At 41.5% G+C, this 22,929-nt stretch overlaps 1 protein-coding gene across 1 annotated transcript in view; it reads left to right on the top strand.

The window, feature by feature from the left end:
* ITIH2 (inter-alpha-trypsin inhibitor heavy chain 2) overlaps positions 1-20,454 on the top strand; it is a 31,995-nt gene extending 11,541 nt beyond the window's left edge. Inside the window, exons 7-21 of the mRNA XM_016219730.2 lie at positions 1,137-1,244; positions 2,274-2,402; positions 3,857-3,973; positions 5,499-5,667; positions 5,843-5,968; positions 7,418-7,599; positions 8,475-8,660; positions 9,033-9,172; positions 11,078-11,247; positions 13,382-13,519; positions 17,041-17,154; positions 17,570-17,768; positions 18,320-18,492; positions 19,507-19,618; positions 20,307-20,454. Of these exons, the coding sequence (XP_016075216.1) occupies positions 1,137-1,244; positions 2,274-2,402; positions 3,857-3,973; positions 5,499-5,667; positions 5,843-5,968; positions 7,418-7,599; positions 8,475-8,660; positions 9,033-9,172; positions 11,078-11,247; positions 13,382-13,519; positions 17,041-17,154; positions 17,570-17,768; positions 18,320-18,492; positions 19,507-19,618; positions 20,307-20,454 (2,211 nt within the window). The remainder of the gene's footprint in view (positions 1-1,136; positions 1,245-2,273; positions 2,403-3,856; positions 3,974-5,498; positions 5,668-5,842; positions 5,969-7,417; positions 7,600-8,474; positions 8,661-9,032; positions 9,173-11,077; positions 11,248-13,381; positions 13,520-17,040; positions 17,155-17,569; positions 17,769-18,319; positions 18,493-19,506; positions 19,619-20,306) is intronic.
* The last annotated feature ends 2,475 nt before the right edge of the window (positions 20,455-22,929 follow it).

Raw genomic sequence — 22,929 nt, 5'->3', positions numbered from 1 at the left:
CTGCCACTGCGGTCACATCACCTCCATTGTGTGTCCCAAGTCTCCCTCTGCCTTTTTCTTTATAAGAACAATTGTCACTAGGTTTAGGGCCCACTGGATAGTACAGGATGATCTCATCTCAAGATTCTTCACTGCATCTGTGAAGACCTTTTTCCAAATGAGATAATATTCACAGGTTCCCAGACTTGATGTAGACATATCTTTTGGGGGACTATCATTCAACCCACTATACCAGCCTTTGGACATGGGACAAGTTATCCTGAGTGCCCATGTTTTCATATGTGAAAAGGGTACTATCACATATTTTGTCATGGGGCTAAAAAACAGTATGGAGATGTCAACTGAAAAGCTGGACCAGACTGAAGCTGTTGAAAGTCAAGATGCAGTGAGCTCGGGCCCTGGGTTTGATGCATGGCTCAGCCATTTACCAGCTGGGTCACTCCTTTGTAAAATGAGAAATAGAAAATAAGAACAATAGCAGATAATATCAGTGAGAGTTAAGTGAGTTTATACATGTGAATTGCTCAGCATAGCTCTCGAAGTGGATACAGAGAAATGGCAGCCATGCCTATGGTTCTGCCAAGGATGGCCAAAAGGGATCCCTCCTCTTAGCTCTGCTCAAAGCAAGAAGACAGAAAAGGGATTAAAAGGCCCAGGATGTGGGGGAAATGACCTGTTATTGACAGATCTACAGAATAAGTGCAGAAACATTTAACAATGGCGTTCCTCCTTTTTTTGTCTTAACAACATGAATTCTCTTATAAATTAATAGAAGAATAGAATAGAGTAGAATAGAATAGAATAGAATAGAATAGAATAGAATAGAACAGAACAGAACAGAACAGAACAGAACAGAACAGAACAGAACAGAACAGAATAGAATAGAATAGAATAGAATAGAATAGAATAGAAGTCAGGGAATTAATTCCAGAAGAATGAAGCAATTGGAGGTGAAACGCATCACATCCCAGAGAAGTTTTAAGAACATGCAAAGGGGATCATGGAACCATGCTGGGTCATCTTTGGGAAAACATGAAGATGAGAAAACCAGCAGAGGACTTAGCAATTGTACTTCTTGCACAAAAAGCCTCGAAACATACTTTGATTCTTTGAGTAATTTTCTTTGCCATCTCTAGGTAGACGTGTGGATTATTGAACCTCAGGGACTGAAATTTGTTCTTGTTCCTGACACATCCGATGGCCATTTTGATGGTGTTCCAGTCATATCTAAAGGACAGCAGAAGGTAATCGCAAGCACTGCATGTTGCAGAGTCCAAGTGGCCTCCAGACATGGGTTCTGCTCTCCTCGTGTGCCCTGGGAAATAGAAAAGTGGTCAGGTGTTGAGCTGAGGGAACTGTGTGAAGAAGCAATGATCCCTGAGCAAAGTCTAGGGTCTTCAGTAGGATATACAAAACAAAACGTCCACTTGTTTCATTGCATTTTGACCAGTGACTCCTTGTTGGAGCCTCATCTCCTCCAAGTCATCTACTTGACCACTAACTAAAAGACAACTTTCACATAACATATGGTGGACTTACATTAATCACAGCAAAAGATATTCAGCTTAATCCTCTCTGCCTTAATGACCAATAATAACCAACTATGGAAGAGTCAAATTCCTCTAAGAACCTTTCAGAACTAGAGTTGGTAGCCATTTCTCTCATTGATGGATGGAGGAATTCTTTGAATCTCTTAAAAAAGGGCAGAGGGAGGGAAGTTAGGGGGATGGGAAGAGATTAACAGAAGAACATACATGCATATATGCATAGCCCATAGACACAGACAATAGTGTAGTGAAGGCCTGGGGTGGGGTGAGGCCTGGGAGGAGGGGGCAAAGGAGGGTAAATGGGGGACATCTGTGATACTGTCAACAATAAAAAAATTAATTAATTTTTTAGAGAAGTCCTGAAAATTGAGGCTTAGCCATTGCACGTCGGTTGTGCTGACCCCTGTGATTTCCCCCAAATGTGGGAAACTCGACTGCATAATTTTTGGTAGTGGGGGACTGTGTTGGCGCTCTCCTCCGACCAAAAATATACAAAAGGTCCTGAAACCTGGTCAACAGCCCTACAGGCTGCCGGAAGCTCCCCTCACATGCCTTGGCGCTGTGCCTTCCACCAGTAACAATTCTACAGACGCTGCCAGAATGCAGAATGTCCACTGGGCCGTTGGGCCATGGCTCTCTACCTGTGGGCATGAGATGCAGCTGACAATCCCTCACCGGCAGAGGCATGGGGCAGAGACCGGGCTCTGACACTGCCATTCTTTCCAGGCCCATGTGTCCTTCAAGCCCACAGTAGCACAGCAAAGAAAATGTTCCAGCTGCTCCGAGACCGCGGTGGATGGAGAGCTGGTGGTGATGTATGACGTGGTCAGAGAGGAGAGTGCCGGGAAACTTGAGGTGGGTGAGAACAGACTCTCGGAGAGCCCCTGAGGCCACAGAAGTGTCTCTTGCTGAACAAACGGCCTGGCCTCTGCACAGCTGCCGGCTGCCAAGGCAGGTGTCAGGGCTGAGAGCCGGGGCTAAAAGCATACTCACGTGATGCTAAACATTACCTTTTCCCATCAAGAAAACTGAATAAAGGGTCATTGGGTCCCATGTCCTTGTCACAGAAAGGTACTTCTTGGCCTCATGTGAAGAGTAACAGAAAGTAACAAAATGGGAATTTTGCATAACCTTTCAAGATCCTTTGCAACTAGACTATCAAAAAAAAAACACACACAGAGGTGATGGGCTGGGAGGAGGGCAAACGCAAAGCCTGGAGAAAGATCTGCGCCAGTGGCGAATTCCCGGATCAATGTGCATTGTGAGATTTCCTGAAAAGTTTCCTTTCCCCTTCGTCATGTCTTAAGTGTGTGTTTGTATTTCCCCTGTGCTGAGGGAGACCCCTTGCGGGGTATCCAAAGCCTGTGCTTCTCTCCGGGAACAGAGAGGTAGGAAGTATCCACAGCTACACACCCTGCAGGGGAACCCTGTAAGATCCTGGGAGAAACAACCAGAAGGCAGTGGAAAGAATGAGGGGAGCCAATCATTATGGCCTGCAGTAGAAGCTAAAGAGATGACCAGGCATCCAGCCAGAGTGGCTTCCCATTCACCTCAAGAAGAATTCAAACTCTCTAGAGTGCCCATAATGGTCCTTTACGATCTGCCCTGCTGACTATCCACCCGAATTCCCTGGGTGCTTGAATTCTGTGGCCCCATAGTGCTGACCCACTTGCAGAGCCCAAGCGTGCCATATTCACTCACAGAGCCACTGCACTGTCTGGACTCTCCACCCCAAACCTACCCACCCCCAACCTGGCCCACCCCCATGCTGGCTGGCTAACTCCAAACTCACACTCAAGTCCAGTGGAGATGCCGTTTCCTTGGGAAAGACTCCACTTTCTGAATTAGATGTTTCTCTATTGGGCATTCTTAGAGCCTTTATTTTCCTGATGGTAGCACTTAACACCTGAGCTGCAAATTGCCTTTTTGCTTATTTGGATGCCCCACGGCCCTGGGAGCTCAGGAGGACAGGGTCTCAGGAGGACTGGTTCACCTTGGCTAGCAGGGTGCCTGGAGCAGAGGCCGTCATTGAAGACTGGGTGGAGTGGAGGGGAGTGGAGAGGAGAGAAGTGAAACACCCTGGGGAGTTAACTTGCAGAGAGGGCTTGGGCCTTCACAGGGAAAGAGGGGGGGAACTGGAAGAAGGGAGAGACAGGTGGACACCAAGCTGCCACCTCTGTTCTATTCTTTGACTACCATGCCTCCTGCTCACCATGACTCACCTCTCCTCTCTTAGTCCCCAGGTCCCCATCTTCCTACATTCCAAACATTGGAAATGGTTTGGCCCACAAATGTGTTTTGTTTTTCAGGTATTTAATGGATATTTTGTCCACTTTTTTGCTCCTGACAACATGGACCCAATTCCCAAAAACATCCTCTTTGTCATCGATGTCAGTGGCTCAATGTGGGGAATAAAAATGAAACAAGTAAGTACCCCTTGTTAGCATGGTACGTGGGACTCCCTAACTTCTCTGATCCCCTCCCAACAATGCAATCATTCAGCGCACCTTACCCCCAGGGCTTGTCATAGACAGCCCAGGCTGCCATAACAAAGTGCCACTGGCCAGATGGCTTGTGAATCACAGAAATTTATCTCAAAAGTCTCCGATTTAAAAAATTGTATCTCAGTGTAATCTCTTCTCACTCTGATCATGCTTCTGTTTCATAGTCTTTTGGTTCTTCTGCATACCATCTTACTTTAATATCTCGCCACTGTCCACAAATAACTTTGAAATCATTATATAAGTGTTTTTTCTAATCATACTGTATTTTTTTGAGGGAGGCCACCTGGTCTCATGTCTTCCTTTTTGGAGCTCAATGTAGGCTTACTCAGCATTAAAAGATTATAGGTGCAGTTCTAAAGAACACACAAGGAAATTTCTTATTTTATTCATCAATCCATTCATTTAACCAACTTGAACAACTTACTGCCTCTTCATTCATTCATTCAACAACCGTTTCTGACTACCCAAGTGTTCACTACTCTTTTAACATCCAAAAAAAGGAAATTCGTGGCCCCTGCCCACTGTGCTAATATTCCAACACCAGGTTTCTCAACAAGGGCATTATTGATACTTTGGATTGGGCAATTCTTTGTTGGTAGGGGCCACTCTGTACATTGTAGGATGTTTAGCAGCATCCAGGGCCTCTATCCACTATTTGCCAGTAGCACCAACCCTTCAGTCATGACTATCAAAAATCCCTTCAGATATTGCCAAATATCCCATGGTGGGGAAATTGCCCTCAGTTGAGAACCACTGCCCTAACACAACAGTTCATTTATCGCTTCTTTCCTTTCTCCAGCCATTTAATAAACATTTATGCAGCACCCACTATGTGTCAGGCACTGAGTTCATCAATGACAGAATCAGCCAAAAACACTTTTTAAAAATCATCCTTGACCTCATGGAGCTTACAGAGCTTACGTTCTGGAGGAAGGAGGACAGAAGATAAACAATAAACATAATAAGCACACTTAACAGTATCTTCAATGGTGGTGAGATGAAAAAAACTTTAAAACAAAAGAAAGGAGTGTGTTAGGGATCAGGAGTGCCATTTGCAGGGAGGCGTTGGTGGTTTGAAGAGAAAGATGAGAAGCAGCGGTTTAAGAGAGTGGGTAAGTAGATGGACTTGTGAGATACATTTCATTTCTAGGCACCACTAAAGGAGAACCTGAAGTTTGTAATCCTTAACTTAAAGTTAGACTAGCCAAAGTGGTTGTGCATAACAAAATAAGTCAGTAAAAGTTTAAGTCTCAAAATGTAGACAATCCATGTTCAGAATAAGTGAGGGGCAGGCCTGTGTTGACTCAGGTGGATGTAAGAGGGTTTCTGTAAAAATTATAGCTTGAGTCAGTACTTGAAAGATGGCCAGGATGAATTCTTGGCCTTCCTCCTTTCTTTTTATGCTCAGGGCTTATTTACTAAGACACTTCCTTCTCTGTTGAAATAGACAGTGGAAGCAATGAAAACCATATTGGATGACCTGAGAACTGATGACCAATTCTCTGTGGTTGATTTCAACCACAATGTGCGGACCTGGAGAGATGATTTAGTCTTAGCTACTAAAACACAGATTGCAGATGCCAAGAGGTATATTGAGAAAATCCAGCCCAATGGAGGTGAGTGAGAAACTTCCACTGAATAATCATTTGTTTGGAAAGCAAGCAAATGATTTGGATATTGAATAAATTATTCTTGAGTAATCACCAGACAGATGAACCTGAACCCAAGATGAGTGTTTCTGTGCAAAGGAAGAGCATATAACAGAACAAGCACATTTTATTACTTTATCAGGCACCAATATCAACGAGGCGCTCCTGCGGGCCATCTTTATCTTGAATGAAGCCAATAACTTGGGACTGTTAGACCCCAACTCAGTCTCTCTGATCATTTTGGTTTCTGACGGCGATCCAACAGTAGGCAAGTAGCCCTTCAGTTTTCTAGTAAAAGTATTTTGACTGTCTTTCTTGGGAATGGGATTCGTTAACAGTGGGAAATCTAATGGCACAGGCCTGACTTTCTAAACCATTTTAAAACCATGCTTCCTAAAAAAAAAAACCTTCTTTTGACCCTGAAACACTCACCCTGCTTAAACCATTGCCCAGACATTTTTCAGTGATTTCCTTGAATACCTCTGTGTCACTCTATAACCTGGAAAAACTTTAATTTTAATCGTAATCGTATGCTATGACGGTTGCTAATGCGTACGGGTGAGATGCATTTATTTCCTCAATGTAAGGTTTTGAGATGGTGAAAGGGCAGGCGTGTGACGAGGACTGATCCAGGTCTCCAGCTGTGCCCTGGAGTCCTCAGTAATGTGCCTTGGTTGTTCCCCATACCTCCCCCAGGTCCCCACTGCAACCAGAGAAATTACTTCTCTCTGACACATCCTGTATGTTAAGCACTTTTCTTATTCACAAAGTGGCTCAACATCTCCCTGCTTCTATTATGTACTGTTATTTGTTTATTTGTTTTGTTGGTCTTTTTACACTGACAAATATAGTTAAGAGTGAATGCTACATTCTGTTGCCGACTGTCACGTGGACAAGGACTGTACCTCTCCTGTGCCAGACAGCTCGGTGGGAGGAAAACCATCCTGACAATGGCACCCCACATTTTAGAAAGACAAAGAGCAACGGTTTCGTCAACAGTGAAACCAGAAGGGCGGTTGTCATGTATTTGCTGCAGATTCCGTGGGTTTTTCCCCCTTGGGTCAGATTACTTGAAAATTCAATTTCAGAATAAAATCGTAAGGAAGAAAAGGAAATGAAATAAAAAATTAAGTCTGTTTCTCACTCCTGTCCCTCAACTCTCCAGTTCTTGTGCCCAGAGGCAGTCACTCATTACCAATATCTTGTGTATCTTCCCAGAGATATTCTATGTATGTCTGCATATTATATATACATACATATACACATATATGTGAATACATATACACACATATGTACATACACATATGCATGCATGTATACAAATACATCCTACATAAACAAATTATTACATTATTTTTCCCTTTAAAATGTCTTTCAGATTTTCAAAATAAATATATAGAGTTGCCTTGTTCTTTTCTGTAACTGTATAGCATATCACAATTTAAATGTATCATAACTTAACCAATCTCCTCATTGGTGTACATTTGTTTTTCTAATATGTGGCTATTTCTAATTATGTTACTGTGTACCATTGCCCATACTTCATTTCAACATGCATGAGTGCACCTGTAAGAAAAATTCCCAGTAGTTGAGTCACTGGATCAAAGAGTGAGTTTTTAATTTTGACAAATTTTGCTCAGCTGCTCTCCATGGCTTTTCCAAGAACTGTATAACGTTGCCTCCTCATTCCTTTCCTTTCTGCCATCATTATCTTTAGGTGAACTAAAGTTGTCAAAAATTCAGAAAAACGTGAAGCAGAACATTCGAGACAACATCTCCTTGTTCAGTTTGGGGATAGGATTTGATGTTGATTATGATTTTCTGAAGAGACTATCCAATGAAAACCGAGGAATTGCTCAAAGGATTTATGGAAACCAGGACACTTCTTTCCAGCTCAAAGTAACATTTTTTTCCATTCTTTTTTGTTTTTCTTCACTCAAAAATCATTCAATTAGCAGAATCTGATACCTAAAAGGTGGCCAGATTTAAATGAAACTTGTCATTATTTCAGCTGTACTCGGTTGCAAGAATAAAGTGTCCATTCCTTTCTCATGCACCCCAGCCTACTTGTGCATCTGCATTAGCAGTGAGATGAGAGGAGCAAGGCCATGGGCACTGCCCTACCCCTTGAACAACTTTTCCGAGGCACTATCAGCTTCTCGTGGCTCTCCAGTCCCCCCAGGTAGTTGGTCCTCTTTAGCAGCATGACCGTGTTTTCTCTTTAAAGTACATAGGCATCTTGAATATCAACTTTTTATAATGCAACACCGATTAAGCTGTAGCCTATAAGTCTCCTTACATATAAAGAATATGAATTGTTTGTTTTGACTAAATGCACAAGCAAAGGTGTAGGAGAAGCACATACTTTACCCCACCCTCTGTCAGTGCCAGGTACCATATATCAATGGTGGGCTCCACATTTAAACTTGGGGACAGACAGGGATAAGTTCTAATTTGGGGAATATCAACCTAGCTGGCTTTTCTGATTATGAGTGCCCATGAGCTGTTCATGTTGGTCATAATAGGGGGAAAATGCTAGACTCTTAAGTCAACGGTAATGTCCTTAGCAAGTTTTTATCTTTTCTATATCTCAGTTTGTCTGATAATTATGAGAATGTTCCTTGTCCCATAACTTTCCACAGAGGTCCTGTGAGAATAAGAGACATCTGTTAATTATTTGAAGAATCTCAGAGAAAAATGCTTTAGACCTATCAAGTGGTATGAAAATAATGATTTCTCTGTTTTTTGTTTGTTTGTTTGTTTATGAATTGTAGAAATTCTACAACCAGGTCTCTACTCCATTGCTCCGGAACGTCCAGTTCAATTATCCCCATACGTCAGTCACGGATGTCACTCAGAACAGTTTCCATAATTATTTTGGAGGCTCAGAGATTGTGGTGGCAGGAAAATTTGACCCTGAACAATCAGAGCAATTAAAGAGCATTATCACAGCAACTTCGGTACTTCGGTTTATCTGCTTATTCTAAAAATACTAACTGGTCCCCTGGATAGAGTCCATCTTGTGTATTAACAGGATAACACTGCACCCAAGAACCATGATGTACAATAAAAGCAATAGTGAAAGGGAAGGCATGAGACTATCCATGCCCTTCCCAACTACTGTGTAAATCCCTACCTTTTTCGTCCCAGGCGAATTGCAAACTCTGGAAGTACGCACTTAACTTCCTCTTTTGTATTGTTTTGAATTATTTTGCGTTCCCCATAACGTTGCATAGTACCTTGGTTCACTCACGGTAGATACAAAAAATGTGAATTGATTAACTGTAATTCTGTTCCCCTGGTGTCTCTGAACTGAACCTTGCACCGTCCAGGCCAACACAGAGTTAGTCTTGGAGACCCTGGCCCAAATGGACGACTTGGAGGATTTTCTATCGAAAGACAAGCATGCAGATCCTGATTTCACCAGGAAACTGTGGGCCTATCTGACAATCAACCAACTTCTAGCTGAGCGGTAAGAAGTGCATACACCTCGGGGATTTGCAAAACGGCAAGATTTGCTTTGAATATTTGTGGTAGCACAAAAAGATTAGAACTGAGAAATGCAGCAGATTATTACAGAGTTTGGATGATTAATTTCCACGGGTCCAAGCACTTCAACTAAAGCTGAGTTCACCCTTATTTTATTTTGTTTTGAGGTATAACATGCATAAAGTGTGTGAAGTGCATTGATTTTATTGATTTTAAGTGAACAGTTTAATGGATTTTTATATACATCACCCATGTAATCACACCCAGATCCAGGTATAGAAGACTTCTTTCATCTCTGAAGGTTCCCTGGTTCTCCTCACTCAACCCCCACCCCCACCTCCAGGAGAAATCACTGTTCAGCCCTGGCTCTGTTGGTTGGAGCGCTGTCCGGTACACCAAAAGGTTGCTGGTTCAATTCCCAGTCAGAGCACATACCTAGGTTGGGGGTTCGATCCCTGTTTGTGGGCATGTACTAGAGGCAACCGATCGATGTTTCTCTCTCTCTCTCTCTCTCTCTCTGTCTCTCTCCCCCCACACCCCCTTCTTTTCTCTCTCAAATCAATCAACATATCCTTGGGTGAAGATAAACAAATAAGAAATCACTGTTCAGACTGTGCCACCACAGTTAGTTTTGTCTGTGACTGAACAGGTTATTGTCCAAAGAGAAATCTACAGTTGTGTGATTATATCACATAAGGAAGGGCTCCCTAATAGTCATCTGTTTTGTCCCTGGTTCCTCAGCTGACCTGCATTGAAACTGTCCAATATAAAGACTATATTTCTAGGCCCAGCCAGGCGTGGCTCAGCGGTTGAGCGTCGACCTAGGATCCAGGCGATCGGGGTTCGATTCCTGGTCAGGGCACTTGCCCGGGTTGCGGGCTCGATCAATGGCTCTCTCATCATTGATGTTTCTATCTCTATCTCTCTCTCTCTCCCTCTCTTTTCCTCTCTCTGAAATCAATAAAGATATATTTTAAAAAATAAAATAAAATAAAAATAAAAACTATATTTCTAGAGTAATGGATGGTTCTTTGACCACCTGCTTCAGAGTTACGTACAGGTATTGGATAAAAAGGTGATCATTCCTGAGCCTGCTCTACCTGTTCTAGCAGATTCTCAAAGAGATGGAACAGGGTCATCTGAACTAGATTGGAGGAAATGTATATAACTAACTGCTCACAGAGAAAATTTATGATGTCAATAAGATTATAAAACAGATACACGGCTGTAAGCTTGTGGCTTTGAAGTGAGTGAGAAATATTGCTGCCCCTTTACAGAAGCACACTGGGTGCATTTAAAAGTAGATAGTATTTAAAAAAAAAAAGTAGGTAATAAATTGCTGCAAAAGTTAAATATTGATTTTTAAAGAACCATCCCTGTAAAACAGATCGTTTGCTGCTGGGGTGGTGGAGGAGGATGGCCATGTGGAGCACAGAGGAGTTTTAGGGCAGTGAAGTTACCCTGTATGATCCGATAGCGCTGGATACACGGCATTACGCATTTGTCCGAACCCATAGACTATGCAACTCAGGAGTGAACCCTAACGTCGCCGTGGACCTTGTGTGATGATACGTCAGTGTAGGTTCATGGATTGTAACAAATGTACTTGCGGTGGGGATGTTGATAATGGGGGAGTTTGGGGGTGAGGGTTATATGGGAAATCGCTGTACTTTCCCATCAGTTTTGCTGTGAACCTAAAACTGCTCTACACAAATCAAGCCTATTAAAAAAATTCCTTAGGACTGCATGACTTGATAAAACACTCAGTTCTGTTCTCCCTGCGGCCCCCCAGGGTCCTGGTTGGACACTGGAAGTGGCAGAGTTGGGAGACTTTAACTCAGCCTTAAATAAACCGACGCTCTGTAATGCCTCTGTTTCTTGAGTACAGAAGCCTGGCTCCTACAGCTGCTGCCAAAAAGAAAATTACAAAAACAATCCTGCAGATGTCACTGGAACATCACATAGTGACCCCACTCACGGCCATGGTGATTGAGAATGAGGCGGGGAATGAGCGCATGCTGGCCGACTCCCCTCCGCAAGACCATTCTTGCTGCTCAGGTCGGTGTTTCAATCTGGCGGAGGAAATTAAGGGTCAGCTTTTGTAGGCCGAGTAAAGGTCCTCGAACCTCTGCCGTTCTCCCAGCCCCGGTCCGCCTCTAGCTCTGAGGCCTGCGTGTCCCCCCCACTCTCCCCACCCCTCCCCCTGAAGAGCTCTTCCTGTCTATTTACTTTAAGGATAGTTTGTGGTGTGATCTTCAAACATTTTTGCTCAGGTGTTTTCCAAAGGAGTTTCGCAAACTTATGTTCCCCTTCATACATTTAAAAAATTAACATTAAAATTCTTTCATCTTATTTAAGTACTTGCAACAAATTTACTGTCTGGCATATTGTAAAGACTGAGCTTTAAAAATGAAACTGTGATATAACTCTTTTAAGTGTATCCAATGAAATCAAACACCTGATTTGATACCATCATCCGTTTAAAAATACATGAACAAATTCTGTTTTCATTATTAGAAATTTTATATTGTTCCTTTTTTTCTTAGTCTAACTTATATTTCCATTCCACTTCTCTGGCAGAATCATATTCTAACATAATGTATTTTTATGCATGAAAGTCTTTTATTGATCATTTTACTCCTCTGCAAGTAAAATAGGTGTACAAATTTAAATTTTTTTCATTTCCTGTGACCATAAGATTCTGAGTGTTCAAAGTCTTCTTCTGCATTGAGTTTTATGAAAATTACTATGAGTAGACAATTCATCAAAATAATATAAATATATTTTAAATTTTGATATACACAGGATGTGCTATTTTCTTAGAAATCATCTTTTAATGAGAAAAATGTGGCTGAGTGTACTTTTCATGTATCTACAGGTAAATGTTATTTATTAGTAATTGAAAGAGCCAAGACTCAGCATCAACTCTACTTTTTTTAAAAAAAGTGTTTTATGGGCATAAGTCCAGATAAACCTTATAGACACTGATAAGATGATAGGCGTGGAAAGCGCTTGGTTATGGCAACATCGTTCACTTACCAGAACTTTTTTGAAATTATATGACAAAACTCACATATGGATCTACTATTCAAATATTATTTTTAATGATCTATCCGATGACAGGTTGGGCCCTACTCCAATTCTGTAGAAACGAAGAATTGGAGCTCTCTGACGTGTGAATGAATTTGTTTCCCAGTCATTGGAGTCATTCAGCTTTCTGGTACTTCACCAGTTTTCAACAGGACTCCTTGGTTCCTGGGAGGTTTTTGGTGAGGGAAAGCAGGGAGGGAGCATGCCTTCTGCTTGTAAAGTAGGAGAAAGGGATGTTCTTAGGAAAGAGTGTATGTGGAAGTTGAGAACCTAGAAATTGCCTGAAAATTTATCTGTGGTTTCTGTGTTCTGTGGAAAGTCCCAAGACACACCCCAGGGTGCTGTGCCCCAGTTGAGAAGATCTTGGTTTTTCTCCTGCTTCCTCCCTCTCCTTCTTAAGGACTGCCAAAACATAGTCTTGAAAATGACCTGCATACGCTAAAGGGAATGTTTTCTGAATTTTTAATTTTGTCCACTTGAGATGCCAACTATCCTGGAGTGGCCCAGGATTCAAGGAACTCTGACTTCTGACCTCTCAGTTACCTGAGGCTGGGGCCTCACAGCTAAGTTTCTGTAGATAGACTGGCATATCTAGATGACATTGTATCACCTAAATAAAATGCTTAGGTGGCCTGGCATTTGTTTCTCAAAGACGGGAGACTGATTGGATATCAGAAAGCAGAATGAATTTTTTGTAAACAGTAGGGGAACCTCTTAGGAAAACTAAATTGCTCAGATTGTTTTTAACAGGTAAATAGGAATGCATCAGGAAGATGCCGACCATAATCCGGGACTTCTCCTGGGGCTGGACAGGACATTATCCCCCCGGCCTGTGCTGAAAGCATGAGGCCCTTCTCAAACTCTGTGGGGCAGCTCCTCCTGCTGCAAACCCCAGCCCAGCTCCCAGACTCTGGAGAGAACCCTACAACAGCCCCCCAGCATGATGACAGAGGGAGCCATGGAGAGAGAGCTCAGGAATAAAAATGATGGGAGGACACCTTAGCCGAGAACCCCTGGGGTCTGCATAATTGTTGAAATTGTAAACAACTTACATGGAAAAATAAGCCTGGAAACTAATGGATACAGGTTTTTGTCCACCCAGGTGCCCTGTATTATGGCAGCAAAGTTGCTCCAAGTTCACTCCCATCTTGGGTCAACCCTTCACCAACGCCAAGGATCCCAATGCCTGCGAAAGGAGCTTCTGTGCTTGAGAGCACTCCTCCTCCACACGTGATGAGAGGTGAGAGGACTTCCACGTGGCCTTCACATCCCACGTCCCAATCAGATCATCATCTGTGAGCACTTATATGCATTAACACAATCACTGGGCCTGGGAGACTAGGTGACTTTATAGGCATCACTGCCTTCCATCAAAAGAAGATAACTCCATGTGTTAGTCAGTCAGCTTGGGCCACCAGAACAAAATACCATAGACTGGGTGGGTAAAACAACAGAAATTTATTTTTCACAGTTCTGGAGGTTGAAGTCCAAGACCAAGGTGCCTGCAAGGTGGATTTCATGTTTTTGGCTTGTAGGTGGCTACCATCTTCCTGTGAGCTCACATGACTCTGGAGAGAGAGAGCTAGAAGCAAACTCTCTGGTGTATCTTTTTATAAGGACACTAACCCCATCATGGGGTCCCCACTCTCCTGACCTAATCTAAATTACCTCCCAAAGGTAGCCCCCTATACAATGGGCATGGTAAAGCCTCCTCTGCAAGGTGGCTATAAGATAAATTCCTGGTTCCCAGTAGAAGCTCAAAAAGCACTGGCTACTCTTAGGCTCATGGACCCCAGGCCCTAGGAATCTATGAAATTAGTCACGGGAGCCCTCAATCTACTTTCACCCTAATCAAAATTTAGGCTGCGCAGACCGACTTAAAGATGATGTTTCATTCCTGTTGCCTAGAAGCCTAGAACTATATCAACTCAATGTGACAGCATTGATTCGTTTGCTTATGAGAAGGTTTGATTGGTGGTATCTGGATTAATTAAAATGGCAAAAACAATTATTATCTTTAACAAAAACTAAAAACAATTTCCTTCAAACGAAATGTTTCAAAACACCATATTTGTGTAGAACGAAGAAGGAAGCATATTTAAGTGATTTTTTAAAATACTTTTTAAAAAGGAGTTAAGAACCTTTTGTTCTGTGTTTTAATGATGCCCTCTAGTGCCCAGCCCCAGCACAAAATCAATTAAGCAAGTATTGACTGAGTACATAGCAAGAGCTTGGTGGTGTGAGGGGCACAAAGAAATACAAGGTCTTGCTTCTACTCTGGATTAGTTTATTCTCAATTCCAAATTTCAAAACACACACTTGAAAATAAATGAGTATATCTGAGTGGTTGGGAGAATAGGCTTGTAATCAGACAGCTTGGCTGTGAGTCATAGCTCTGGCACTTACTGACTCCGTGATGTGCCCTTGGGCAGCTCACCTGTCCTCTCCAAGGAGAGTGAGTTGAATTAATGTCTGCAAGGAGCATGTGATGATGGTATCTGGAGAACAGCAGCCTGTTCATGCTTGGCAGCCAACTCTTCCAATTCTATCCTGGAAAACAACCAACCACTGCAGTGAGTGTTTCAACTCAAACCTTCCTCTTCAATCCCTTCCATTTCTGAGGCTAGAAGTCTGGCATTGCTAAGTTGTTTGCCCCACACACACACTGGTTACCAGATAGGATGGATTTTACCAGATGTCTCCCAAATTTCCCCTCCCTCGCCAGTCCCATTCACCATCCTAGTTTTGTGAATTTAACATATCTTGCCTGGGTCACTGCTATTTTAGCTGCTAAACGATCTTCCTATGCCTACTTTCCAATATTTAATTTGTACTATAACCGAAATTTTCCTAAAATGAAGGTCAAATCATCTCACATTTATTCTCAAAAACCTTTCATAGTTATCCAACAGAATAAAGGTCCATTCTTTAGCATGGTGTTCCGTGATCTCCATCACCTACATTTTTAGTCCGATCTTTTTCTACATTCTTCAAGAACCCATCCTCTAGTCTCATTGAGTTATTTTCTAAACACATCATCAACTTTTCTACCTCCATGCCATCCCTCATTCTGTCCACTCAGAATAAAATCTCTCTCTTTCCTGAGTCTTAGTCTTCCCTTCTCCTCCTACCTTTAAGACTTAGTTCAAAAGCCAAATCCTTCATAAGGCCATTCTCAACTTTCCCAGGTGGGGTCAATCATCTTTGCCTCTTCATTCGCAGGGGCGTTGTGCTTGGGCCATTATTTTGTATCATTTACTTTGTTTAGCTTACATTAGTGGTTATGTCTGCTTCCTTGGAAGAAAAAAATAATTCGAATTGTTAAAGCAAAAAGTTACTCATGACTTTTGTGAAAGCATGGTAAGGAAAATTTTATTCAAGGGGGGATGGGCATAAGGACCAGTGCAATGGGGTTTGGCAGTGGCGAGAGAGATTGCACTCAGCTGCAAATACAGCATGGGGAAGTGGGACTTTATAGACAAGAAGCAGGGTGGGGGTCCGTGATGAAAGCTTTCTAAGAGCGAACAACCAGGGGAAGGGCGTTCAGGCTAAACACCCCTAAGAGGATTCTTGCTGAAGGCAGGCTGGTCCGATCAGACATCACCTGGGGGGAGTGGGGTGAGGGGAATAGAAACCAGATCACATAGCAAGGGTGATCAGATATGAGGGTGGAGTTTCTGGTTAAATGAACTTAGCAGGATTTTTGCTAGACTAGAACAACGCAGAGACCAACAGGGAAGTCCAAATGTTGAGGCCTGTTGAAAGTTCAGGGGAGCCTGAGGAGAGTTTGGTCAAGGTGAGAATCTTTGTCACTCCTTCATTAAATGGTTACTTTCTTCTTTTTTTAAAAATATATCTTTATTGATTTTAGAGAGAGGAAAGGAGAGGGAGAGAGAGAGATAGAAACATCAATGATGAGAAAGTCATTGATCGATGTGGGCATGTGCCCTGACCTGGAATCGAACCCCGATCGCCTGGATCCTAGGTCGATGCTCAACCGTTGAGCCACGCCCGGCCGGGCAACTTTCTTGAAGGCCATGACTGATCTATATCTGCACCAAGCATGGCCTAATTGAGTGTTTTGCACATAGTTGCTTATTTCCTCACTAAATATTTGTCGAATGGTTGAACAAACAAACAAACAAGCAAGATCAGCCAGAATAATGGTATCCAGTCTCAAAGGAGTACTTCCTTGGGAGCAGCTTGATCTTTCATTGCTCTTGGAATGAATTAACAGCAATCTGTATGCCAACTAATAGTACTTTGTCTTCTTTATTTTTATGCACTGTGCATGCCTACTTAATAAAATACATATCTATACACTCACTGTATATAAACCTACTACATAGTATATATGTATGTGTGTATGTGTGTATATATTTATATGTGATATATGTATGTATGTGTGTATGTATATATGTATATGCGTATATATGTGTATATATGTAGTGTGTCTGTGTGCGTCTTATTCCTTGTGGCTTATTCATTTTTATCTCTAGCCTAGTGCACATAGGATAGCTACAGAGTAAGTATCCACTATATTCATAAAATAACTTAAAGCCGTGATGGAGGCCGCGTGAGGAGGTACAGTGGGTGCAGACCACTGGGTCCCCCAGTGCCTAGAACAGTATTGAGCATATAGTAGAAGCACAATAAATATTTGTTCTTGTTAAATTAATGATGTTTAGGAGTAAAATATTTTTCAAAATCCTGTTCCCTTCTATGATTGTTTCGTTTTCATTTTCTTTGCATATTTTCCAGTTGAAAATGACCCGCACTTCATCATCTACCTACCAAAAAGCCAAAATAATATTTGTTTCAATATTGACTCAGAACCCGGAAAAATCCTCAACCTTGTTTCTGATCCAGAATCAGGTAAAATAAAAAGATGTTATATTTCAATTAGACAATTAGATCTTTGTCACCCTACACTGTCACTGCCTGGGATTTCTTTCTTTCTCATCTTAATAGAAGTCCTATATTTTCCAAACTCCAATAATTAGTGAGAAAAATAAATTATAAATAGATTCCCAAGTGTTTGAACTATTATAGGTAAAATGCTCTCCCTCAGTATGAACTAGCAGATTTTGTAATATAATTAAACTATAATAAAGCATGCTTCTATAGTGAGAGTTACAAAGGGAAAAGTGTTATGTAAATCCTAAAGCAAAATAATAATAATTTTTCCATATTGTCAAGTTTTATAAATTTGAATTTTGGTGCCCACACATGAAAAAAGAATGGCACACAAGAGAGGGAAAATTTTTGTGTGTGTGTGTTTTTTCTGTAGGGGTTTTGGTCAATGGACAGCTCATTGGTGCCAAGAAGCCCAAGAATGGAAAACTAAGCACCTATTTTGGAAAACTGGGATTTTATTTCCAAAGTGAAGACACGAAAATAGAAGTTAGCACCGAGACCATCACCCTGACCCAGGGCACCCGTACTTCAGTCTTGTCCTGGTCTGACACAGCTCAGGTCATTAATCAGAGGCAAGTATTATAATGTGTGAACTCGGGCCTGTCCTTGACACACTAGATAAATAAATCCTCACATCTGCATCATAAACAGAGACCTTAAAATCATCATTTTAAATATGAAGAAGTTGGTTTCCAGAAACATTTTTGTTACCTACTCCCCTGTTCCTGGCAGCAGGAACCCTGTGTTTTGATCACCGGGTGTCTCAGTTCTAGCCTAGTGTCTGGCACATAGTAAGTACTCAATAAATACATGTTGGGTAAGTGAATGAGTTCATCAGCTGAAATCCACAGGCAACTCTATGTCAGACATGCTCAGGAACATTATGATTGTGCCCTGTGAATAACATCTTCCCATTAGTATCTGTATAAGCAAACATATCAATTGACAGAATTTCAGAGCTGGGAGTTAAAACAGCATTCTGAGGCAAAAACATGGTACAGGTCTTATAAAACTAGTGGGATTGTACCGGGAAGAATGAGCGTTCTTATTAGGGGTGAGAGGCATGACTTTCTACGAAGAGTCTGTTCTGGAATTGTTCATTCCATTTCAACTTTCCCACTAGGGTGCTGGTCTCGGTGGAGAAAGAGAAAACCATGAAGATCACCCTCGGTAAGGAGATGTCCTTCTCTGTGTTACTTCATCGCGTTTGGAAGAAGCATCCGATCAACGTAGACTTTTTGGGGATCTACATTCCCCCCACAAACAAGTTTTCACCCAAAGCACACGGACTAATAGGTAAAGTGTTGATCAACCATCTGACAAGCGTGGGACCATGCTAGGGCTTGAGCAACTTTGGATAACGGTGGTTAGAACTTGGGAAAGTGACAGTTGTGAACTAAAAAGCACAGGATGCATGTTCTGAGCCCCGGTCTTAATTTATGAAGGTGCCTGAGTAACCCCACATGGACTTTGGGCTATAGAATGGTGTCTAGTTGCCGGACACCTGGCCCTGGAATGATTTCTGGGTTATACAGGCTGGGCAGAGGGGTCTGGCTCTGGGTTGGTTACTTGTATACCAAAGGCAAGCTCCTGGTGGAGTGGAGTCCTCTGCTATCTTTCAGAATTGGCTAGCCCTGGGAGAGGCAGTTTCTCCCCAGCCAGACAGGGTTTTTAAGGTGTCAAACATCATAATATACAGAAAGTAAAAACATGATCAATGCAACCCAACGTAGCAGTGCAGGGTGACTCGGTAATGGTATGGCCAGGACCTTTGCTGTTCCAAACAAGGTTTTCTCAGAACCAGGATTTCATCGTCATGAACTGGGCAAATTAAGAGAAGGGGCAGATAAATCTTAAGTTTTATGCTGAAAATTTTTTTCTAACTGAAGAGAAGTGAGCTGGCTTAAGAAGTCTGCGATGACAAGCAGGACATCTAGGCCAACTTTCCCTATTTTTTAAAGAATGGTTCCAATTTAAGCATGTGACACCACACACTAACCTGTTTCTGTGACTGGAGCTATGCCCCCAGGAGCTGACCTTCACCCCCACCCCAATCAGAGCATTAGATTTTACTTCCGACCCAATGGATCAGCCTCATATGTCAAGTGACCATGGGGTGAGCAGCACAGCTTTGCTCTCAGGAAGGACCATCTCCCTGTTGCTGTGCCCTTGTCCTCTGAGTATGTCTTTATACCCCAGAAATTCTGGAGAGAGGACCAAATAATAGCTTGGATTGAATGGACAGCCTGGTTGTTTTTTGATTTATTCTTGGGTTACATGCCAATCACTGTCTGGGCTTTATCTTACTAGGCCAGTTCATGAATGAGCCGAAGATACACATCTTCAATGAACGACCTGGGAAGGACCCCGAGAAGCCAGAGGCGAGCATGGAGGTGAAAGGACATAAGCTGACTGTCACCAGGTACGCCTTGAATGCATATGACAGTGACAAAAAGGACTCCTACTAGGATTGGACTCACAGCATTACCTATGTCAAACTAAACAGTTCATCGGGAATGGATGCATATGTAACATATGCATAAGGACACTGCAGTTCAGCCATCGGCAATGAAAACGATGACTACATATATAAATATGTACATGAAATGCCAAGATTAACGTGTTGTTCTCACCTTCATATATTAGAAGCCCTATCTATGGTCACAAGCTGGGTAATAGAAAAAGCTGATCAAAGGAAACAATCGTAAAAATACCCACATGCCATCGTGCCAGAGAATGTACATTTTTATATTAAAGCTAGAACCTTCTTTTTGAGTATGTGAGGTTAAGCCCACAACCCTGCAGGGTTGTGTTCCCGTTTTCCTTCCATTTCCAAGTTAACTTGTACTCTTTACCTTGCAGGAAAAGTCCCTGCTGGTCAATCTCAGTGAGGGTTATTTGAATTATCTAAGGACACACTGTTTATTCTGTCCTTCCAACGCTAAGCCCCGGATTCAGATGACCTGGGGAGTGGGGATGGGTGGGGGTGGCCAGATATGGTGGTGGAAGGGGTGCAAAGAACAGCAAGGGGGAGAGCGTGTCTCCTTTCGAGATTTGCAGGCCGGATGCCTTGGTCTGTGCCCTAACCATACGCACCCTTTTCTTTGCAGAGGTCTACAGAAGGACTACCGAACAGACAGAGTGTTTGGAGCAGATGTTCCCTGTTGGTTTGTACACAACAGTGGGAAGGGTTTCATCGATGGACACTACAAAAATTACTTTGTGCCTCAGCTCTATAGCTTCCTCAAATGGCCTTAGTTTTGGAAATTAAATGTATAAATATATTTTCCTGTTACTTTTGCAGTTATTCTTCAGTTTGAATAATTTTAAAATCTAACCAGATATTAACACATCTGAAGAAAATAAATGCTTTGCAAAGAAGCTTTAGAATTTTGTTGTGTCTTCAGATGCTAAGGCGTGTTCATCAAGGTGATGCTAAGAACTGCTTTGGCGAATCAAGCTGGCACCCAGGCAGAGCCCTAGATTTGGCGTTTACTGTGCTTTCACTGTTGTCAAGTGTCAGGTCCTCAGCTTTGCAGGTTGAGTACATTTTTGTGTTGTCAGTTACACTAGAAATTCAGTAATGTGGGTATATGGTGAACATGGAATAAGAACAGGGGAAGTGACTTATAATATGCATTATAAGGAATTGGCTCACGTATGAAGGTTGATAGTCCAAAATCTGCAAGGTGTGCTAATGGTGTAGGAGAGCGAGGGAAAACTGATATTCTGGTTCAAAGGCCATTAGGCAAGACTTTGAATCAATGTTGCAGATGAAGTCCAAAGGTAGTCAGTTGGGGGAGGACCAGATTTTTGTCCTATTCCACCCTTCAACTGACTGGATGAGGCCCACCCAGATTAAAGAGGGCAAGCTGCTCTACTTTGGATGAAAGTAAATTCCATCCAAAACACCCTCATAGACACACCCAGTAAAATGTTTGACCAATTGTCTGGCACCTCATGGCCCTTCTAAATTAACACATAAAATAAACCATCACAAGGCTTTAGTTGACCAACTGGCCCTTCTCCAAATAAGATAAAATATGATTGGGTAGGTGTCTTCTGATTAAATTATAATCCTGTAACAGTCCTGCCTCCCTGACATTATTCTAAGATAACCTTGGAGACTTTGTTGCTCTCAAATTCTCCACATATTTAAAATTGCTCAGGATGTTATCTCAGATGGCTAATTGCACACAGTATTAATGTTACCATGACTTCTGAGAGAATCAGTCCAAATGCTCTGGAAGTCCCTCTGCCTGGGAAGCAACATGTTTCACACAAGTGTAATAGATCTTGAACACTGAACCTTCCTTGGTAGTACTCCTTTGTAGACCTTTGATTTTTGTTTGTAGTTAAGCAATTCCTAAGAGTAATGCCATTGAATTTTAAACCTTATGTGATTAGATTTATCTCAAAATAAATTAACTAGCAAATTATGTCCTAACAAAAGGCAAATGGCACTTATAAGGCAAAATAAACAACAAATTTAACATGAAATAGGATGATTTTATCACGTCTGCGTTGGTATAGTGGATTTTGGTGATACAGTCCAGGTCTTACCCATTGTAATTTTGTGCTTTCCTCTGTTTATAACTTTCTTTTAAAAATAAATTCCTAAAATGCACACATTTTCAAAGTCCAAACTGATAAAATTACACTTAAAAATTTTGTTTAAAGCCCGGCTGGGCATGGCTCAGCGGTTGAGCGTCAACCTAGGATCCAGGCGATCAGGGTTCGATTCCTGGTCAGGGCACATGCCCTGGTTGTGGGCTTGATCAATGACTCTCTCATCATTGATGTTTCTCTCTCTCTCTCCCTCTCCTTTCCTCTCTCTGAAATCAATAAAGATATATTTTTTAAAAAATTGTTAAAATGGTAAATTTAAAAAAAAAAATTTGTTTAAGGTATTTTTATGAAATTTTCTCTCCATAATTTGATTAAAATCATTTTCATTTTAGAGTGCAGACAAAACTTGGAATAACCAACCTATATTTGAAAAAAATTATCTTTTGACAGAATTGTAAAATGTTAAATACGATTATTTCTATAATCTAATCTCAGTACTGAGGAGATAAATGACAATGCCTTTTACTTTTGTGTCTGTTTAAATTTATTGATTGATTTTAGAGAGACAGAAATATCGCTTTGTTGTTCCACTTTGATTCATTGGTTATTTCTTGTATGTGACCTGATCATGAATCAAACCCGAAAACTTGGCTTATCAGAATGACACTCTAACCAACTGAGCTACCAGGCCAGGGCCAGGTAGTTTTATTCTTCTATGAAAATTGGTGACCTATGATACATTAAAAAAAAAACTACGTATTTTCCATTTCCTATTTCAAAAATACTAATCTTAAAATGCTAATATTCAACACAGGCTCCAAAAGTGGGTTCTTATAATTGTTACTTGGTAAAAATTTTGACTTTAAAATTTGACCTTTAGGTAAGTTTAATCTAATTCCTAGTATTTTAAATGTGTTCCATTGTTCTTAAAATAATGATGGAAATGTTGGGGTATATATATGCATGATATTGAGCAAGAGTCCTATCAAAAGCAACTAGATTTAAAATCAACTCTATGTTCTTCAAATTATCAAAACTATCAACAGCTGGTGTTTTAAAATTCATTGCCTGTAAAATAACCTTATTAATACGGTTCACATGCTTCCCTTGAGACCAGAAATATGCCTTTTCTATGTAATTAATTTTGAATTACAAATAATCAAT

Source organism: Miniopterus natalensis, chromosome 1 (genome assembly GCF_054644295.1).
Source record: "Miniopterus natalensis isolate mMinNat1 chromosome 1, mMinNat1.hap1, whole genome shotgun sequence".
Classification (NCBI taxonomy): Eukaryota; Metazoa; Chordata; class Mammalia; order Chiroptera; family Miniopteridae; genus Miniopterus; species Miniopterus natalensis.
Note: the sequence above shows the minus strand (reverse complement) of the source record. Positions and strands in the feature narration are given on the sequence as shown.